Source organism: Gopherus flavomarginatus, chromosome 8, assembly GCF_025201925.1.
Source record: "Gopherus flavomarginatus isolate rGopFla2 chromosome 8, rGopFla2.mat.asm, whole genome shotgun sequence".
NCBI lineage: Eukaryota > Metazoa > Chordata > Testudines > Testudinidae > Gopherus > Gopherus flavomarginatus.
Genome location: NC_066624.1, coordinates 104,310,624 through 104,331,106, shown reverse-complemented (window position 1 = coordinate 104,331,106; position 20,483 = coordinate 104,310,624). Strand labels below are relative to the sequence as shown.

Genomic DNA, 20,483 nt, shown 5'->3' with positions numbered 1-20,483 from the left:
CACTTTTTGCCCTTTTTTCCTCAATGAGATATGAAGAAAGCTTTACCTTCATTTTCTCATCTTCAGCCCCCATGATCAGCTCCATATATAGACTCAATTTTTGCTTCCATGCTTGTGAAAGTTTTGTTGGTCTGGAAATCCAGCATTTCTGATGGTCTGAGTTCCACTGTGATACTGTTTTTTTCTGATTTTATGTGTTACAGACTCATAGATTCATTTTGTTTGCCTGTTAATCACATTCTCTTCCCACCATTGACCCACCAGGTTTCATGTACAGTGAGCAAGGTAATAACATGAGAGGACTTCATGTTTCAACAAGCTCTTCATTAAGACAACTCTTTACAGAGGTCCTGTAAATGCAGCTACCATTCTAGTCCTGTGTACACAGACTGATTTCCTGGTGCTCATCCAAACTTTTCCTTTCTGCAACCTATGCTTCTCCTTCCAAATTCCACATAGACTACAGACCACAATCTTAACTCCGCCTCTCTAGAGATTACAGCCTTCCAGAACCTCCTTTACCAAGCTATCCCCTCCACACACCAGACTACCCCAACCTTCCCTTCTGCACACCCCCTAACACATATTACCCCCTGCCAACACTATTGTGGATGTTTGGTATGGTAGATTACTGTTTAGACATCCCTTGCCCCCTGTAGCTTTTAGGGGTTGAAACATGGGAGAAATGTGTGCAAGGAGAGAGGGAATCTTGTCTATTCTGATTTTTAAGCCTTTTAGATGAAGCCCTCCATCAGTTTGTGCATCTTCATTTCATCTCAAAATGTAGCCTTAAATTCACTAACACAAATATGAGTCTCCCCATTTGCTGCTTGGAGGAGGACTTCACTTATCATTACCTAACCCTGAGGAGGGATAGGGAGAAGAGTTGCCTTTTCAACCTTCTCCTAACCCACAGTTACGCCTGTGATGATCCTGCCTCTTTCTTTCTCCTCTCCAGTCCACCCAATTTTCTGCCCCAGTCACACTTTCCTTCCTGGCTAATAATATTGACACTCAAATTGTCATCCAAACTGTAATCTTTAGGGGGCAGATACCATAGCAAATCTGAAGCAACAGCATACACAGGACACTGTTCCTATCTGTTGGAAAATTGATTTAGGCCTCAGTCCTGCAATAATCTACGTAAAGTTTAAGACCTTAGTTTGAAGAACTATTGTTCACTACACTATATTGTCACTTCAAATAAAGGTCTTTTCTTTCAAATTTCCTTGCAAACACTGGCACAAAAATGAAAAATGAAGCCATAGGAGCAATCACAATCAAGATTAAATTAAATCTGAAATTACATAATACTAATAGCCATGGAATAACAGAAGTCTATTATTTTCATTACTTTTCCTCAAAGAGAAAATACAACTGAAGATAATTTTGCTAAAGAAAGACAAGTAATAAAATGGATCCTAAAAGTTACTGAGAAACAGAAGACATACCAACCGCTAATTCTGAATTCATTATCTCAGCTTTAGGTTACTGTTTGAACACTCTACTGATATTTGCAAACCTTGTTCCTCCACCTATCTCACTTTCTGACAATCTTATTAACATTTTTGTTCAGGTCTGAAGGCCAAATAATGACACTGCAAGGAAGATAGAAATAATTCCTTTGTAATTTTCATCACCACAGACACACGTGTATTTGGTGTTAGATTACAATGCAATCCTACTTCGTTTTGTTTTTTTAAGACCTTACCCAGTGAGACTTGCTTTCAGTTTACAATTAGCACCATCCCAGCTATGCTCTTATAATCATTATTAGCAGTTTAACGCTACTAATGATGTCATAAACAGGCTAGCATAGAAGAAAACAGGTAAAACAATACTGTGCTTTATTCTGATGCAGATGGTTAGGACACAAAAAATATGAAGGAGCCTCAGAAAGAAAGACGGATGAAGAAAAGAGCCATTCAGAGAAAAGAGGAGCCGTACACCCAATAAGCACAGCAAGTTGCAGCCATAGTGGGTGGGAGATGCATACAAGAGAAGGAAGTGCACAGCAGAAAAAGATGTTAGTGAAAGAATATAGCAAAGCTTCCTATTAGTTATACATTAGTGTAAAAATACAGTAATATATGCTTGAAGTGCTGGACCTGAGGGAAGGGAAAATTTTAGATGTCTATGAAATTCCTCTATTTTGGGACCTTGAATGGAAAACCGACATGCTTAAACTACCGTTTAACTGAATCGTTGGGAACATGGCAATCAGTAATAGTTACAGCTTCTGTCAACACAGAAGTGCACAGAATCAGATTGGTTGCATGCATGACAACAGTAATAGCAGAATTTGTACAGGTTTATAGGCCTTATAGTGCTATAATAGGTACTATCATCACAAAAGCCCTAAAAAAAAAGAAATACTATTTTGGTTTGGGGTTTTTTTTTAAATGAACATTTTCACAGATAATTTTTGTTTCTTTTGAAATTTTCTGGGTTTTAGTGAAAACTTAAATCAGATTTTTTCAGTTAGTTTGGGGTTTTCGAAAACTGAAACTTTCTCTTTCTGTTGAAAAGTGGAAAATTTGCAGAGAACATTAAAAAAAAATCATTTACATTTTTTAATCCCAGAAAATACATACCTCTTTCTGGCCAACTCTAATTTGTGTGTGTGTTTGGGTAGGATGGTTGCCTAGCAATGCTTAGCAAACCATGCCCTCCTAGGGCTGTGGTGCACAGACCAGTCCTTTAGCTTCTCTCCTCGCCTAGTGCTCAAGACAGTACAGGGTAAAGCCATACCTAGCTTCTGAATGGACATGCTGGATAGGAAAGAGATTCCTTCTACTGTCTTCCAGCTCAGCATAGGGCAGGATTTTATCCAAAGCATCTACTAAGTAGAGGGTCATACACCATTGCTTCTGTGGGCTGAACTGAAAACCCAATGGGAGAAAGCAGCATATGTGATATGTGTACACAGCAAGCTAGGGACACCTGAGAGATTCCTGGGCCTGCAGCAATTTGGTAAGGTAGCAGAGATGTGTAGGGAGTGGAAGAGGGGAAGTGTGGACCATGACGGGAACCAGAGATAATGGTAATGGTGAGTTACAGATACTCCCAGCCCCTGCACTGGAAGCTGCTTGTCCAGTACGCTCCAGTTACTTGTTAACCTGACACTCACACTCCTGCCCAATTGCCTTTTCATGACTTGGGCCAAAGATTACCTTATTTTTGCTCTTCTTTTGATTTTTGTACCATCCCATCACCCAGTGTCTGTGCATGCCAATTTGTGTTGCCCACTCTCCCAAATTTACTAAGGTGATTTATTTTGGCTCCCTGCCCTGAGCTCAGCCCATCTGTCCATCCCCTATCAATTCTGCTCCCCCAAGCTACTATCAATTCCACGCCCACATCAGTTCTGCCCTTTGCCCCACCTTACCTCTGCTCTTCACGCCTCACTCTTCGGTCTGAGGGGGCTACAGTGGGTCCCTTCTCCTCCCTGCAAGCTGGGAGGACACCACTCTCAGGGTTCTTCACCCCTCTTTTCCCTTCCAAGCCAGGTGTTGCAGGGAGATGCAGGAGAGAAGTAGCTGGCCTGTGGCACATGGGAGGGGAGAAGACAGCAGGGTTTCTCTGAGCTGCTGGGCTCCTTCTGCTCCCTCCTCTTCTCCTGTGAGAATCATGTTGTCTCCTGAGGGGGAAGCTGCCTACTGACTGCAGGCTCCCTGATTGGCTTCTCTTACCCAGGAGGTGTGGCAGTGGGGAAAGCAGCCATCAGAAGGGGTTTCTGCCCAAGGAAATGGGGAGAGGAGGCTGAGTTTAGCATGTTCACACTGAATGAACTAGATAGAGAACTAGATACATTTATGGAGCTTAATTCCATTAATGGCTATTAGCCAGGATGGGTAAGGAATGGTGTCCTTAGGCTCTGTTTGTCAGAGGGTGGAGATGGATGGCAGGAGAGAGATCACTTGATCATTACCTGTTAGGTTCACTCCTTCTGGGGCACTTGGCATTGGCCACTGTTGGTAGACAGGATACTGGGCTGGATGGATGTTTGATCTGACCCACTATGGCCGTTCTTATGTTCTTAATGAAAAAGAAATGAATGGTGGGGAGGAAGGGGAAATTGGGGGGCTGGAGGGAAAAGGGACACAAGAGGTCCTTGGCACTGGGAGAGGAGGGAATGGGGGACTCAGAGTTCCCAGTTTAAGGAAGGGGGTATGACGGGTTACACTAAATTCCTGAAATAGAGGAGGATGGGAAGATGACACACAGGAAGCTTGTGGGATAGAATGGAGGGATGCAAGGAGCCTCTGGTGTGTGCAAGGAGCTTGGCTGACAGAAGCTACAAAGTGTAAAACCCTCTACTTTTAATGGTCTTTGTTAAATTAGTGTATTTTTTGAGCCAAAATGTTAAACTTATTTTATTGGGAAAAGGTAAGTACTGAGTGTGCAGTTTGTGTGCCTTTTAGATTACTTCTGAGGCGAAATCTGCACCACTGTGCAATGCAGAATTTTGCAGAAATTAACATGCATGCAGAATTTCCTTTCTCCCACAGAAATGGGCTGCAGTGCTGCTGGCTGCCACTAGGGGGTGCTGGACCTGGCAGAGACCAGCTCACACTTAGAAGACACTGCCAGGGGGAGGGGGAGGGACTAGAGCAGTGGTTCTCAAATTTGTTCTGCCAACTTGTGCAGGGAAAGCCCCTGGTAGGCTGGGCCGGTTTGTTTATCTGCCATGTCCGTATGTCCCTCGGCCCGCGCTGCTTCCAGCAGCTCTCATTGGCCTGGAGCCGCGATCGGCCGAACCTGCGGACGCGGCAGGCACACAAACCTGCCCTGCCCACCAGGGGCTTTCCCTGCACAAGCAGCGGAACAAGTTTGGGAACCACTGGACTAGAGGATTCCTGGCAGCTGCAGTTTCCAGCATGCCCTGAGGGAAGGAGACAGCAGCACGCAGGAAACTGTGTGCAAGTCTGGGACTGAGCATCAGGCTGTTTCTCCCTCCCAAACCCTGAGCTCTCTCTGGGGGGAGAGGGGCGGGTGTCTGGGTATCTGGGCCAGGGGGGCCCTGCGGCTAGGCTCTAGGGAAGAGGGTGTGGATATCTGTGCCAGGGGAGGGGCGGTGGCTGTGGCTGTGGCTGGGCTCTGGGGTGGTTGGGTGTATTGGCGGGGGAACCATGGCCAGGCTCAGGGTAGGAGGGGTTGTGGATGTCTGGCCCGCTGGCTGGGCTTGGGGCAGGAGAGGGTAGAGAAACAGGAACTGGTTGTCATAGAGGTTTCTTTAACTCTCTACTCCTAGGGGAATTTTTGTGTGTGTCTGTATTGTTACAGACATACTTGCTGACAGATATTTTGAAATAAATTACCAAAATAATTTAAACGGGGTGATTATGTATGTTATTTTGACAAATAAAATTTGCAGAATTTTAAAATATTGTGCACAGATTTTTTTTTTTTTGGTGCAGAATTTTTTTTTTATTTTTTGGGCGCAGAATGTCCCTAGGAGTATAAGTACACAGTCAGCAATTTACATGGTCTCCATACCCGGACTGTATTTGCGTGATGTACACATATAGAACTTGCCAGTGTGCATACTATTAAGTAATCTAACTTTTTTCTACAAAATGAACTCTAATTCACACTGAAAATCAAATAACTTAAATCAGAAAATCCACAAGTCTAAGAAACTACCAGTATCTATCATTCTGGAGATAAACTGTTTCATAGTGACACAAATAAATATAAAATAAGCACTGGAATATGGTTGCTGCCTCACCCTTTGGGATTGTGGTCACCAATCCTTTTAAACAAGTGGAAAAAGAAATAAAGTGACCTTTTATTAATAAATCCAGAATATAGTATTGCAGGCTATTTTCCTCCTGGGAGGCATTACGACCTGGTTCTAGCAAATGAATTTCTGAGGATGCTGGGTTCCGCTCATTTATACAGCCAATACAAGTATCTAAAGCACTCCAAGAACTTTCTTTCACCCTGTTTAAAATGTACCAGATTTTTTTAAAAATTGGTAGGAGGAAAAAGAAATAGAAAATGCCCTAAAATATTACCTTATTCACCAAGAACTAGACCACATTAAAATTGCAGCAAAAAACCAAAACAATAACCCAACAAACCCCAAACTCTGAAATCATGGTGCTCATAAAAGGTATATGACAACGATGGAAACGGAATGTTTCAATTTTCCGCAGCAGCATTGCAAGCTTCTTTTCCATTAGGAGTCAGACCTCATCTTAGGTCTCTGATCCTACATCAAGGGCTGCCCAAATGGAGGAGCTTGCAGGATTGGGACCTTAAGCAGAGAAAGGGCAGTTCAGTCTTCATGTTCATTTGATCATTAGTCTCGGGAATGCCAAAAAGGGTGCTCACTGTGAGCCCTTGGGAATGCCAATGAGGCGCTCACCATTCCACTAGGAATTACACAGACGAACAACTCACTCATACAGGCCAAAACAGCCATCAGACAGCAGTGTTTAGACCACCTTACCTGGGATGAATTTGAAGCAGTAACTCAGAACAGAAAGCTTCTTTACCCCATTACCAATATTCAGAGCCATCCAATATCCAAAAATTTGATTTTATAATAGAACTACAGAGGGGCCCTCAACTACTGCTTTGTTGCATGACACTGTATTATTAATACATGACACTGTATTATTACTAATACTCAGACACAAGTACCAGACCTATAATCCTCCTTCATTTGGTGGTAATCTACAGCAATCAAATAACTGAGCTTGTCCATCTGGAACCAATACTTGATATTAAATGTACACAGATTGTACTAGTGGTCAGTCCCATTTGTTGACAGCACAGCAGGGAATGTTCCATTAAGGTGTAAATTCACAGAGTTCTGTGGTAATGCATCTGGAACAAAAAGACTGATGCAAGAAAGAAGTCAGAGAAAAATGGGATGGTCACAGAGGGAAGGAATTACCACAAATAAAAGAAATAACCAGAAAAGATTAAACATATAGGCTTGAGAGGCCAGAGAGAATAAAAAGAAGAGGAAAAAGGAAAGGGCACACGTTAAGAAGAGTGGGAGGAAAACATATCTGCCTTTCATGACAAATGAATTTGGTGTTTGAAAAAAGTGGCAGTCTATTTGACTTAGATCAAGACTGAAGTAAGATCATAAGAAAGGCCATATTGGGTTAGACCAGTGGTTCCCAAACTTAGTTCGCAGCTTGTTCAGAGTAAGCCCTTGGCGGGCCGTGAGATGCTTTACCTGAGCGATCACAGGTACGGCCACTAGCAGCTCCCAGTGGCCAGAGTTTGCCATTCCCGGCCAATGGGAGCTGCGGGAAGCAGCATGGGCTGAGGGATGCACTGGCCGCTGCTTCCTGCTGCTCCCGTTGGTCTGGAGCAGCAAACCACGGCCAGTGGGAGCTGCAGTCGGCCGAACCTGCAGACCCAGCAGGTAAACAAACCTGCCTGGCCTGCCAGAGTGCTTACTCTGGCAGGCTGCGTGCCAAAGGTTGCCGATCCCTGCTCTAGACAATATAGGGCCTGATTTCCATTGATATCAATATCAAAACTCGCCATGACTTCAGTAGTCGCGTGATAGGGCCAATACATTGTATGTACTGTTAACCCTACAGAAACTACACCTATTTCCAGAGGCTTGTAATTCTGTTGTAAAAATTCCTAAAGTCTAACACAAATGGGAGCTTTTACACATATTTAGGCCCTGAATGGGACTATTCAAATGTGTGAAGTTAAGCACTTGGGTGTTTATAGAATACGGGTCTCATCCTGAAATTATATATTAGCGGGGGGGGGGGAGAGGAACAGTTCAGCCTATTTTAGATGAAGGTTTAAACAAATATATTTGTCTGCCCTCACTAAATATTCTTTTAATAATCAAAAAAGATTCAAAACCAACAACTCTTGACATGTAAATTCAGGGCATTAATTTCTAATGCAGATTGTTTTACATATTTCTGGAAAGCCATTTTTTTTAAAATAACAAAAACATTTTAAAACACACATTTTTCTCAAAGAATGAGGGAGGGGACTGGAGATAGGGGAATGGAGATAGGGGAAGAGAGATAGAGAGGAGTAGCACAGAGAGCACCAAGGGAGAAAGGATGAACCTCCTTCTCCCCAACCTCAGTAGTCAGTGGCATTGCCGCATCCAGTGCTCCCCCTCCTCAGTTTGTACTGTGACTCCCCTCTGCAGATTGGCTCCCTACCTCCAGTGTGAGCCCCTGCGTGTGTGCCCCCCCCATTGCTAGCCTACTTCCGCAATCTGCGCCCTCCTTCCCCATCTGGCAACCCCATCTCTCAGTGCCACTCCCATCGCCAGCTTCGCACAACCCAGTCTGTGCTTCTTTTCCATTCATCTCCTGCCTAGCGCCCCTCAGTTTGCATCCCCCTTCCCCCATCTTCAGCCTGGCGCTCCCCTAGTCTGCATCCCCTTTCCCCCACCAATCTCCAGCCTGGCGCCACCCAGCCTGCGTCCCCTTCCTCCTCTCTATCCCCTTCCCCCCCATCTCCAGCCTGGCACCCCCTACTCCGCATTGCTTCCCCCCAATCTCCAGCCTGGCGCCTGGCACCTCCCCCCCATGCTGTGTCCCCTTTCCCCTCCTCCCCCCCTCTCCAGCCTGGCGCCCCCTGTCTGAATCCCCTTCCCCGCAGTCTCCAGCCTGGCGCCCCCCCCCTTTACATCCCTTTTCCCCTCCTCCCCCCATCTCCAGCCTGGCACCTCCCCCCCATGTCTGCATCCCCTTCCCCCGTATCTCCAACCTGGAGCCCCATGTCTCCGTCCCCTTCCCCCTCATCTCCAGCCTGGCGCCCCCCACTCTGCATGGCTTCCCCGCAGTCTCCAGCCTGGCGCCCCCCCCCTTTACATCCCCTTTCCCCGCCTGCCCCCATCTTCAGCCTGGCGCTCCCCAGCCTGCGTCTCCTTCCTCCCAGCCTGGCGCCCCCGCCCCTCCGAGATCAGCGCCCAGGAAGCTCCAGGCCCCCGCCCCCGCGCAAGGCCACGCCGCGCTGCGCTCTCCTTCCCGCCCACTCTAGCCTGCTGCGCTTTACGACAGGCCCCTCGCGGGCTTTACGACAGGGCTGTGGTGCCCCGAGCCGTGTCCGGCCCGGCCACTTCCCGCCCGCAGTCACGGGGCTCCGCCGGGTCAGTCATGGTGAGGGCGGCTCCGGATCCCTCCGTCCGTCCAGGCAGGCGGGGGCGAGCAGGTCCCCGAGGGGCCGGTCGCGGGGTGCTCCGGGGGGCGGCCGTTAGTCCCGCTCTGTGGCAGCCTCACCCCCGAAGCGCGTGGGCCGGGCCGGGGAGCCCGCCCTGCTGAGCGCGGTGTCCGGCTCGCGCCCGCCGGCCAATCGCTTGGGCCGCAGCTCGGGCGCCCTTGAGGAGTTTGGCTTTGACCTCCGCCCGCATTGCCCGGCACGCAGGCAGATCTGCCCCTGCCCAGCCGGAGCCCCAGCCCCGGCCCCGGCCGGTGTGGCCAGAGCCGTGTCTACACTACAAGGCGCGTTTGCACAGACCGGCGGCGCTACAGCAGGGCAGGGACCCCGCAGTTCGCCAGCCGAGCGGGTGCCCGCCCGGGAAGCGGAGTCAACCCTGCAGCCGCAGGGAGGGTTGGAACAGTGTAACTAGCCTGGTGACAAGTCCCACCTCCCCGCGCACAGGGATACCCGTGCAAAATCGGCCTGTAGGCCAGGCGTAAGGATTTGCAGACATTCTTGATCTGCAGTGACTCCATTGACTTCAGTGGCCTTACTCATCGGTTTAAAATTAAGCAGGGGAGCAAAGCAACCCTATGCTACAAACGTCTTCCAGCGGAGCTGCGTCAGGCAGGGGTGTGATGAAAGCTTGACTTAGGACTGTAGTGTAGATGCAGTTATACCAACAAAACCATGCTTTTGCTGGAGGTAGTTGTTTGGCTCCTGGGCGGGTGTGGAATAAGCTATTCCAGGAAAAGCACAGCTAGGAGCACTTTGCCAGTGTAATATACTGGCACACCTATACCAGTTAAGTGCACCTAGTATAGACATGGCTGTGTAGGTAATACAGTTCGCCAGCTGTTACACAAATCCAGAATAGGGCCATGTGTCCACATATCTGTTGATTTTCAATAATTGAACAATGTAATTACAATTTTGAGCATTCAGACGTATTGGATGTCCTGAATGATGTTTGGATAATTGAAACAAAACTGTAATATTTGATATTGCTGAAGCGTTTTTTATCTGTGGAACTCAAAGCATTTTATAAATACCAATTAAGCCACAACAATGCATTTGTGATTAGTGGAATATATGTTTCAGTAACTATATCCATATAGGACTACTGAAAATTTTCTGTTCCCAAGGGTAACTATTGACAGTTCCACTTGTAGTTTTGAAATACAGTAAGTAAGGCTTTAAAAGCTGCCAGCCAATGTGCGCAAGTTAACCATCTATTATATTGCAATATACTGTTTTCTTGTCATATTTGAAGCCATTTTAGTTTTAATGTATATACATAATTAACTTGACTAAAGATTATTGTGTTTTCATTTTTGTTAATTAATCAGTTACTCTTTCTTCCCCACACCCAGGCTACTACTGTGATAGCAGTTGGATTGACAATAGCTGCTGCTGGATTTGCAGGTTTGTATCTGGTGTGAGGAATCTAACAGTTGATTGTATTTTTCATTACCTGCTTTAATAATGATGCAGTGTAAAATATACTATCAGTTCAGCACGACACAGTACATTATCTTTTAAGGGACACATACAGAGGTGCTGGCTGATGAGTCTTGCCCACATGCTCAGGGTTTAGCTGATCGCCATATTTGGGGTTGGGAAGGAATTTTCCTCCAGGGCGGATTGGCAGGGGCCCTGGAGGTTTTTCGCCTTCCCCTGCAGCGTGGGGCATGGGTCGCTTGCTGGTGGATTCTCTGCAGCTTGAGGTCTTCAAACCAATTTTGAGGATTTCAATAACTCGGTCTTGGGTTAGGGGTTGTTATAAAAGTGGATGGGTAGGGTTCTGTGGCCTGCCTTGTGCAGGAAGTCAGACTAGATGATCATATTGGTCCCTTCTGACCTATGAGTAGTGGACTTGCTGATCTGATTGCAGCCTAAGAAAATACCAAAATTTTTCTCTTCTAGTCAGGTCAAAACCATTTTTTTCCTACATACTGATCTGAAAGTAAATTATTGTCCTGAATTTCTAAATTCATGAAATTATGCCTTTAGTTCTGTTAATGTTAGTTATTTTCTTTAAGGTCGTTATGCATTACAAGCTATGAAGCAAATGGAACCACAAGTAAAACAAGCCCTTCAGAGTCTGCCAAAATCAGTAAGTTTTGTTTTACTCATAGTACTTTTTTCTACCTATGTTAAATATAATTTTCTGTACCTACAAAGCTTCACTCATTCCCGAGAGGTTCAAGATGCTCTAATATAAATTGAGACAGACCAAACTGTCATCACTGCATTACTGATTGATGATGATAAATTGAGACAGAAGACTCCAGATTGAGTGTATAAAACACTTTCACTCATCTCAGCAATTCTGCTGTAGGTCAGTTCCAAATTAAACCTCACCAAACAGTTGAGTAAATAATGAAATGCAACTTTGATAGAATTTCATGATAACCATTCATAAGCATCCTTGTGCGCTTATAGATAGGAAAGCCCTGCAGCTATTCAAGAAGACATGGTGATCTCTCCTTCACCTCCAGTATTGTTTAATTCACATTATTTTACCTGTCAGTTTTCTTACTAATGCTTTTTCCATTTCAGGCCTTCAGTGGTTATTACAGAGGTGGATTTGATCCCAAAATGACGAAACGAGAAGCAGCTTTAATATTAGGAGTGAGGTAAAAAAATCATTTTAATTAAAAATGTAGGATGCAGGAGAGAGTACAGCACTAATGAGTTGAAGATCAGGGGTCTGATTTTTCAGAGGTACTGAATCCTCAAAGCTCCCATTGACTTCAGCATCTGAAATTCAGTGCCAAGTTAAATTAAAAGGAATTATCATAATGCAGAGACTTCTTTTACTCAGCTCAGTTTGCAAGACTGGCTGCCAGGTCTTTCTAAGGTTGCATATATTAGATTCTTTGTACAACATACTGTAATCAACAAACATTACATTTTAAAAGCCATTTCCAGTTGGGGATTCAGTATTCAACCACTTTTTTTTGTATTACATTTTTAACTTGCTTTAATGCCCAACCTAACTTTTCTGGCAATAAAAGAATGTCACTGTGCCTTTAATCAAAGCGTGGACTATGGTCTATTTAGTATTTCAGTACAAAAATAATTTTTGTTTTCAGTCACACATACTAAAAAAGTTAATGACTGGTGGTTGCCTGCACCAAATTTAAGAAGATTGGTTTTGGCTGCAAAAGTTCCACAAGCTTTCTAAGCTTAGCAACTATGAAGGCACAGGCTTATTCAGAAAATTGTTTCATTTGAAGTCTATCTGGATTTTAGGAACCCCTGCCCAGACTACTGCAAAGACTTAAGGTGTAGCTATCCTCATTCCTATATTCGGGAAATGGCTACTGTGATGACTTCAACTGGCGGACTCTCACAGCATTATTAGCTAATGTACTTGGTCGCCCTCTCTGAAGCTGACTGCCATCTATTCTGTAACTGACTGATCATAGAGAGGCTGATAACTGCAGTAATCACATACTTTAAAACAGCAGCCCCCAAATTGTGGGATGTGTCCCCCGAGGGGGTGTGGAGGAACATTTGGGGGGAAGGGAAGGGATGATGGCACTGGGCAATCCCTGCTGGAGGCAGGGAGGGAGACCCACTCAGCCCTGCTCTGCCCCCGCCCCCACTCCTGGCCTCTGTCCCTAGCCATGGCCTGGCTTTGGGGAAGAGGGGCGGTGGTGGGCAAATTACTTTGGGGCAGGGGGATGTGACTTAAAAAGTTTGGGAGCCACTGCTTAAGAAGTGCCTCTGTGTGATGATCAGAACTACTTGTATGAGTTAGAGTTGAGGTAAGATTTTCAAAAGTGCCTATGGGCTTGGCTACACTCGAAACTCCAAAGCGCTGCAGCTTTGAAGTGCGAGTGTGGTCGCAGCACCAACGCTGGGAGAGAGCTCTCCCAGCACTGCAGGTACTCCACCTCCCTGTGGGGATTGGAGCGCTGGGGCACTGTTTACACTGATGCTTTGCAGCGCTGTAACTTGCTGCGCTCAGGAGTGTGTTTTTTCACATCCCTGAGTGAGAAAGTTGCAGCGCTGTAAAGCGCCAGTGTAGCCAAGGCCTAAGTCTCATTTTCAGAAGTAACTTGGGCACATAGAGGCACAAATCCCATTGACTTTGTGGGATATAGGTGCCCAAGTCAATGGGAGTTGGGCTCCTACATATCTTTGAGAATCTGGGCATAAGGTGCTTTTGAAAATTTTGCTCTTGGCCCTTATTCATTCTTTCACTGCTCCAGATATGCATCTCATTGATCTTCCCAATAGCATAAGTCTGTGACATTATGCCTGATAAGAATACTTATTATTTGTATTGTGGTAGTAGCTAGAGGCCCCATCAGACAGTGGGGCTCCATTTTTGTAGGTACTGTACACACAATGAAAAGACCATCTCTCCCCCAAAGAGCTGAGAAACCTAAGTAAAAATACTAAGAATAAAAGTTTAGTAAAGGAAAATCACACAAGCAGACATTCATAAACAATTTAGGGATTCAAATCACTAGTTATGTCTTAGATGGCTTGCTCTCAAGGACTGTACACATACATCCACAAATCTTTACAGGACTTTAATCAGGTACAGTCCTAGGGAGGGTATGTGTTTTCTCTTTCAAATATGACTGAATTTCCAATAAGTAAAGAGACCATGAAAAGTAATGTCAAAATCCTTTTGACAGTTCTGCAGTAGAAACCAGTCAATGTGTCAGTGAAGCAGTAAAATACACACTGGCATGATGGACTGAAGATGTTGAACAAAGTAGCAACAGGAGGATAAACTTTGCAGGAGAAAAAATGTCTTTTCAAATTTCTTAACTTGCTGTGAACAATTGCAGTGAGACAAATTATTCTTAATTGCTAATTTTTTTTTCTAATTTTGCAGGTTTTCAGTTGTGTAATAAAATTCCTTTGTCACGTTACCTAACTTTCTCTCTTCTTTTTAAACTAGTCCTACAGCCAATAAAGGTAAAATTCGGGAAGCTCACAGACGGATCATGCTTTTGAATCATCCAGATAAAGGTACATAAAACCAGTAGGGATAAGTCCCATTTGAAATAAATCAATGATTACTGTCCACCCAGTATATTTTTGGCCCAAATTAATGGAACCAAGATAATGAGATGTATAGGGCATATAGGTAAATCATTCATACGTTAACAAAAAGAAAACAAACAACATGCCTGGGAGGAAATACATCTTAAGATGCTTGAATTCTTGTATATTCAGAGGTCCCCTGCTCAGACATTTGAACACTATTAGACTAATAGATTCAGCAAATTCATTCCTCTCTCACTACCCAATACCTCATCTCTGCTTTGACTTACCATATAAAGACAAAAAAAGTTCCTTTTCAGTGAAAGCCTACAGTGTGATTGTACAGCTGCTCCAATGCATGGCACTCCTATTTGGTTAGAATTGGGTCATTAAGTCTTCAGAAACAGCAAAAACCTTAATATGTACTGCTGCTGTCTGTGCGACACTAATGTTGAGATTCAGTTAAGTACTTAAGCACATGCCTAACTTTAAACATATGAATACTCCCATCTCTATTCATCATAGCACTTAAACCCCATTGACTTCAATCAATCTAAATCGTCATAAGAACGGCCATACTGGGTTAGACCAAAGGTCCATCTAGCCAAGGATCCTGTCTTCCGACAGTGGCCAATGCCAGGTGCCCCAGAGGGAATGAATAGAACAGGTAATCACCAAGTGTTCCCCCCTCTGTTGCTTATTCCCAGCTTCCGGCAAACAGAGGCTAGGGATACCATCCCTGTCTGTCCTGGCTAATAGCCATTGAGGGACCTATCTTCTATGAACTTATCTAGTTCTTCTTTGAACCCTGTTTTAGACTTGGCCTTCACAACATCCTCTGGCAAGGAGTTCCACAGGTTGTCCGTGTGTTGTGTGAATAAATACTTCCTTTTGTTTGTTTTAAACCTTTGTTCTTTGGTATTTGGCAAATTGGGACCTTTAATCTTGATTTAAAAGATAAAATGGCCTCCTTGAAGTGACTGTGAAGCTTCCCATCCTCTTCCTTGCCTCTTTCCTCCTCCTCATGGGAGTCTCATAATATTGCCAGTTTTTAACAGGAACTAAAGCAAAGACTGCTGGCCTTAGGAAACACTGCCCTTTGTACTCTAAAAGGGTCTGTGCATCTTTTGGTAGGTGATCAAATCTAATTTTGGAACATGTAATCTACTAATCACCTGTGTTTTACATTTCACTATTAAATTATTCCACCCATACAGAAGCTTGGGTCAGGCCCTGCTGAATTAGACTAGTTAATCTGTGGACTCATTAGCTTTATATAAAATATGCAGGGAACATCCAAAATATTTGGAAAAATAGTTCTGCATACCCCTCTAAATCCTGGGTGACCCTATCAATAAATTCACCAAGTGACAGAGGACTAGACTAGACATCTAATTTAGGGTTTGTCTACACATGAAATTATTCCAGAATAGCTATTCTAGAATCACTATGCCTGAATTCTGAGTGGAGACATATTCCAGAATCAATCTTCTTCCTGTCAAACTTAATCCACTTTGTTGGACTAAAAGCTGTTCCTGAACTCCATATTTAGACAAATCCTAAGTATTCTGCAACTAGTGTCAGATGTCATTTGTCTATTAATTTATGAAATAGGGGCAATCATGTATTTCTTTGAACAGATATGCTCACATTTTTCTCCCTATTGGTACCAGTAAGCCAGAATTGGGCAATAATGTAATAAAGTAGAAAAAATTGTCAGTTTTTGTGACAAGACTGTTTTTTCTTCTAGGTGGTTCTCCCTATGTGGCAGCCAAAATCAATGAAGCTAAAGATTTACTGGAAGGCCAAGCTAAGAAGTGAATGTGGATATTTAGTTGTAAATTAATGGTTTAGTTTATGCATATTAATATCAGTTTTGATAACTGACCCAAGGAAAGTTGACACCAATCTTTTTTACTTGATCAATGATTAAACTAATGCAGGGAACCCTCCCCCATCCCCCCCATCTTGGTTGCATCATATATATCTTGTTTTGGGGAGAGTGGGGGCTTACAAATAGTGGCTTAGAATAACTTTTGAAAAAGTACTATCTCTAGTAGTGGTACCATTTACCTCTAATTGACATGGGAAATATTGTGATTTGGTGTGGCTGATTTATATTCAGATAAACGGCCTGACAGTCTTGAGCACTCTGAAAATGTTGAATTTCTGTTTAACCAAGTACATCTGTTTGAAATTCATGCTGCTATGGCTTAATATCCCAAAGTTAGCAAGATGATACTAATAAGAGAAAAGGCTGGGTTGAAACTACCTAAGGAAAGTCATGGGGATTTATTTGCACAATAGGAATAAAGCATTTAGAAATTCTTAGTTACATTAATGCGACGTGTAAAATGGAAAAAGTGGAATGTACTGAATTCCCTTGTAAGATAATTTGTATTAACTTTTAAAAACAAGTTGGACATAGTGCTATTAATTTTCTCGATGTATTTTTTACTTATTTCTACACTGTTTTCATTATTTTTACTGATTCCACCGCATTTAAATAAAACGACACTTATATTTGTAGTAATAAGTATTAAAATTTCATAATATACTAAAGCCTTACAGTAGATGATGCTTATCTTAGAATAAGGTTAGTACTCTTAGGATAACAACACTGAAGTTTGTAGTACAAGATGGAAAGTGAGAATTTTACTTGCATGAGCCTTTAAGGTAGAGGCTTAGATTCAGTGTTACAAGGACAAATTTATTTTTTTTTTTAAATGAGAAATTGTAAAAGGAGTTCCCTCCAAAAAAACCTATCCATTCTCCTTTGGTAGAGAAAACATTGCGTTACAGCACAGAAATTATGTTGTCTATACATGGATGAGAGTTCAGACAACTTTTAGCTTCTCTCAATCTAATATGCTTGTATTGTGACCAAACTCAGGTCTTTTCAACCTCTCCCTCGGTCGCTCTGATCCCAATCTGCAAAAATGTATGCCTGCGTTTCTTTGTTTGGGAGTATCATCACTGAAATTCTGTGCATTAAGAAATCAAAGATGGAAAACCAGAACTACTGAATTGTTTTTAAGAGTATTTAACAAAAAAAAATATAGAAAACAAGCATGAAGATTTATCTATACAGTGCTTCAATCTGTTTGTCCAGGTATTTCCCAAACTAAAACACACAGATCTGCAGGTCCAGCTGTGATATCTCAGGGTATTAAAAAAATAAAAACTTTAATGGCTTTCAAATCTACCTCTACGCTTAACTCTTCTCCTCTATGTCCAGGATCACATTTTTCTAGATGTCATACTACATTCTTAAACACACATCAGAGGAACTCATCTTTCTCCCTTCAACAGTGCCATTGTGACCACCACTACCTTCCCAATTAATTCTAAAGTAAACAACTGGAGTATTTTGACTGCATACTTTCCTCCCTAGACAACTATACTGTCACCAAATCCTGGCACTTTTTTCTCTAGAACATACTGAAAACAATCCATCCCTTCAGCTGAAATGCATACCCATATCTTGCTTATCTCTTGCCTTGACTACTGCAGCCTCTCTAGCCTCCTTGTTGCCCATCTCAGCTCCTCTGGCTATATAAAATGCAGCAGTTAAAATAATGTCACTCACTGCTCAGAGCATGTCCTTCCTCAAATCCTTTGACTGGCCTGCATTCATGAAATCAGGTTTAAGATTGTCTTCTCTTTTAAGGCTCTGCACAACACACCCACATCTGCTGTGGTATCTTTGCATCCCTCTGGTCCACATCACAAAATAGTGACCTCATTGTTCTACATTTTCTAGTCCATATTATTACTACTCCTATGCCTGGAATGGCCTACCCTATTCTGTGCCAGGCTTCCATCCTCTGAGTCCCTCTTTAAAAGCCTGCAAGCCACTGTCAATATTCCCATCTATATAAAAATAAGTTACCTCCTCCTCTAGATCTTCAAGGCCCTTCTAGTCTAGAGGATAAAAAAGGTATTTTTAAAGCATCCTAACGTTTTACAAACTCCTGCGTAGAGAGGTCAAGCTCAATGTGCTATCTAGGTCTTCCCTAGGAGAGAACCTAGAGTTCATCTCAACCAATTAATAAGTAAAGCGGTTAGTACTAAATTACAATGTCAATAGTCTGAAATACCTTGAGTTACTTTAACTAAGCCATCTTTCTGATTAAAGGAAACTAAGTAACCAATGGAAGATCAAAGTTTATTTTTTTCTACCAGCATACAAAAACATATTGCACATCAAACAACCAAAATAAAATACTCTACTAAGGACTAACATATGTAGTTTATACAGAATAAACTTTCTGGAAATTGATCTTTTCAGTAGTTCAGGTTATGTCTTAATGGACATGACTAATTCAGCTTAGTGTTTTAACTAAAGCTATGTTTGATTTTTAAATACTGTACAGTTTAATAAATAAACCAAACAAAGCCTCAAAGTAGAACAGTCACTGCCAATGTCACCCAATATCCCTGCAGATTATGAGAATTTAACAAATGTATTCCAGTGGTCTGCAGTTTTTTTCCTCTACATACAGCATTTAAAAAACATGTATTAAAACAGACCAGTTTCCAGACTAAACTAATGGAGAAATTACAATTCAGTGCAAAATATTTTAGACTGCATTTCTTTCTAGTTTTCCTCAGGTGAAGAAGTGGTTGCATATTATTAAAAATGTAACAAAAGCAGCTAATGCTTTCATAAAGAATATTACATTAGGGATTCCCCCCACATCTTTGCCATATTTTGAAAACAAAATAACATTTCCTATAGCCAGCAAGTTTTTGTTTATTTAAATGTTACATATACTATCTCAAGGCACATCTGATGATATATTTATAACACAGTAGGTGTCAAAGTATGTTTAACATATGATTTCTTCAGGATCCCTCCCCTTTCTGAATTCCAAAATGGAGGAACTGAAAGTGCGGTGTCAAGACTGGCGATCCATATTCTATCTTTGGCAAGCTTATACAAGCACTATTGTAAAATGTAATGTAAAAACTGTAAACTAGGAACTTCAGTTTATGAAACACCATTAAGCACTGCTTCTTCCTGATTATTTTCTTCTTCTTGTATAGTACTTGACTTCTCTTCTTCAGGACTAGGCAGTGGCTTAGAAGGTTCATCCCCAGAAGCATTAGCAGGGCCATTTATTGCTTTTTCTGAAGGGCCATGTTCTTCAATCACATCTTTTGCCTTTAAAAGAAAAAAGATTTTAAAAGCCTACTAGATACAACATGGAAAAACCCAATCATTTGGGGACAGCGGGGGGGGGGGGGGGGGCGGAGGAGCACAGTCCAGTGTGTTTTAAACATCAGAAGGGGAGCCAAGGTCACCTGACTTCTAATCTTGGCTCGACACCAACTCCCTCATAGGAATTGCCACAGTGGATCAGACCAGTGGTCTATCCTATCATGAATAGTGGGCAACACCAGGTGCTTCAGAGGAAGGTGCAAGAAACCCTGCAGTTGGCAGTTAAAATAATCTATCCTCCAAGAAAGTTTCCTCCTAACCCCCAGTAATGAGAGTTTGGCTTAAGTTGCATTAGGTTTTATATCCCTTTCAAATCTCCTACTCCTTTTTAGTATTTACTAGTATAATAGGCTATTCTTGTTATCCATATAAATGAATAATACCTTTTCAAATCCTGCTAAGCTTGTCATCTCAATAAATGGAAATATTCTGGGTGGGTGGAAATGTATTTCCTTTCTTCAGTTTGATTTTGCCCCCTTGTTCTGGTATTATGAAATGTGTGAATAGGTTCCCAGTTTACCATCTCTACACCATTCATTCTAGCCTCTCTAGCCTTATGCAAGTCACTGAATCTCTGCCTTAGTTTCCCCATTTGTAAAATATAAAAAATAATCCTTACCTGTGACACAGGTATTACTCAAAGTGCTTTGAAGATTAAAAGAGCTTTACTGTTGGCAGGTGTCTAAAGAATTGGGGTAAGGACTTCTAATTTTAGAGTACTACATTAGATGCAGTAAATTCAACTTACTTATAAACTAAAAATCTGACTTATAATTCAACAAGAGATGAAAATCAACTGCTGTGTACTCAGTCACTTTCTCTTGTGATGTTACAGTCATCTCAAACAGTTTCCTCTTTACAAAAGATAAAGTGGTTTTAAAACACCAGAATCTTCCGAAAGACCACCTGATTTCATAAATATTCTGCAAAATTTACAATTTCATAATTTGGCTTGAAGATGGAAACAAAGTACTTTTGAGACCTATTTCAAATATACATTCACAACGTATAAATATATCAATTGTATCATCAATAGGGTTTTTCATTCCCAACTGCGAAAGACTATGAGCATTCCCATCACTAAAGAAGAGAGGGC

The 20,483-nt window shown here is 42.6% G+C and overlaps 2 protein-coding genes across 8 annotated transcripts in view; one reads left to right on the top strand and one right to left on the bottom strand.

Annotated features, from left to right (window-relative positions):
- The window catches only part of DNAJC19 (DnaJ heat shock protein family (Hsp40) member C19), a 734,312-nt gene extending 718,185 nt beyond the window's left edge, over positions 1 to 16,127 (top strand). Inside the window, exons 2-7 of one of the 4 annotated variants that reach the window (XM_050964315.1) lie at positions 9,084 to 9,110; positions 10,524 to 10,575; positions 11,193 to 11,266; positions 11,713 to 11,789; positions 14,078 to 14,148; positions 15,914 to 16,127. In XM_050964315.1, coding sequence (XP_050820272.1) covers positions 9,108 to 9,110; positions 10,524 to 10,575; positions 11,193 to 11,266; positions 11,713 to 11,789; positions 14,078 to 14,148; positions 15,914 to 15,984 — 348 coding nt within the window. In that variant the 5' untranslated portion in view covers positions 9,084 to 9,107 and the 3' untranslated portion in view covers positions 15,985 to 16,127. Of the gene's footprint in view, positions 1 to 9,083; positions 9,163 to 10,523; positions 10,576 to 11,192; positions 11,267 to 11,712; positions 11,790 to 14,077; positions 14,149 to 15,913 lie in introns of those variants that run through there. The other 3 variants (XM_050964318.1, XM_050964316.1, XM_050964317.1) reach the window with 3 other exon arrangements.
- A 2,187-nt stretch (positions 16,128 to 18,314) lies between these two features.
- Positions 18,315 to 20,483, bottom strand: part of FXR1 (FMR1 autosomal homolog 1) — a 69,731-nt gene continuing 67,562 nt past the window's right edge. For all 4 annotated transcript variants that reach the window (XM_050965930.1, XM_050965928.1, XM_050965929.1 and 1 more), the window contains one exon: positions 18,315 to 19,330. In XM_050965930.1, coding sequence (XP_050821887.1) covers positions 19,157 to 19,330 — 174 coding nt within the window. In that variant the 3' untranslated portion in view covers positions 18,315 to 19,156. The remainder of the gene's footprint in view (positions 19,331 to 20,483) is intronic.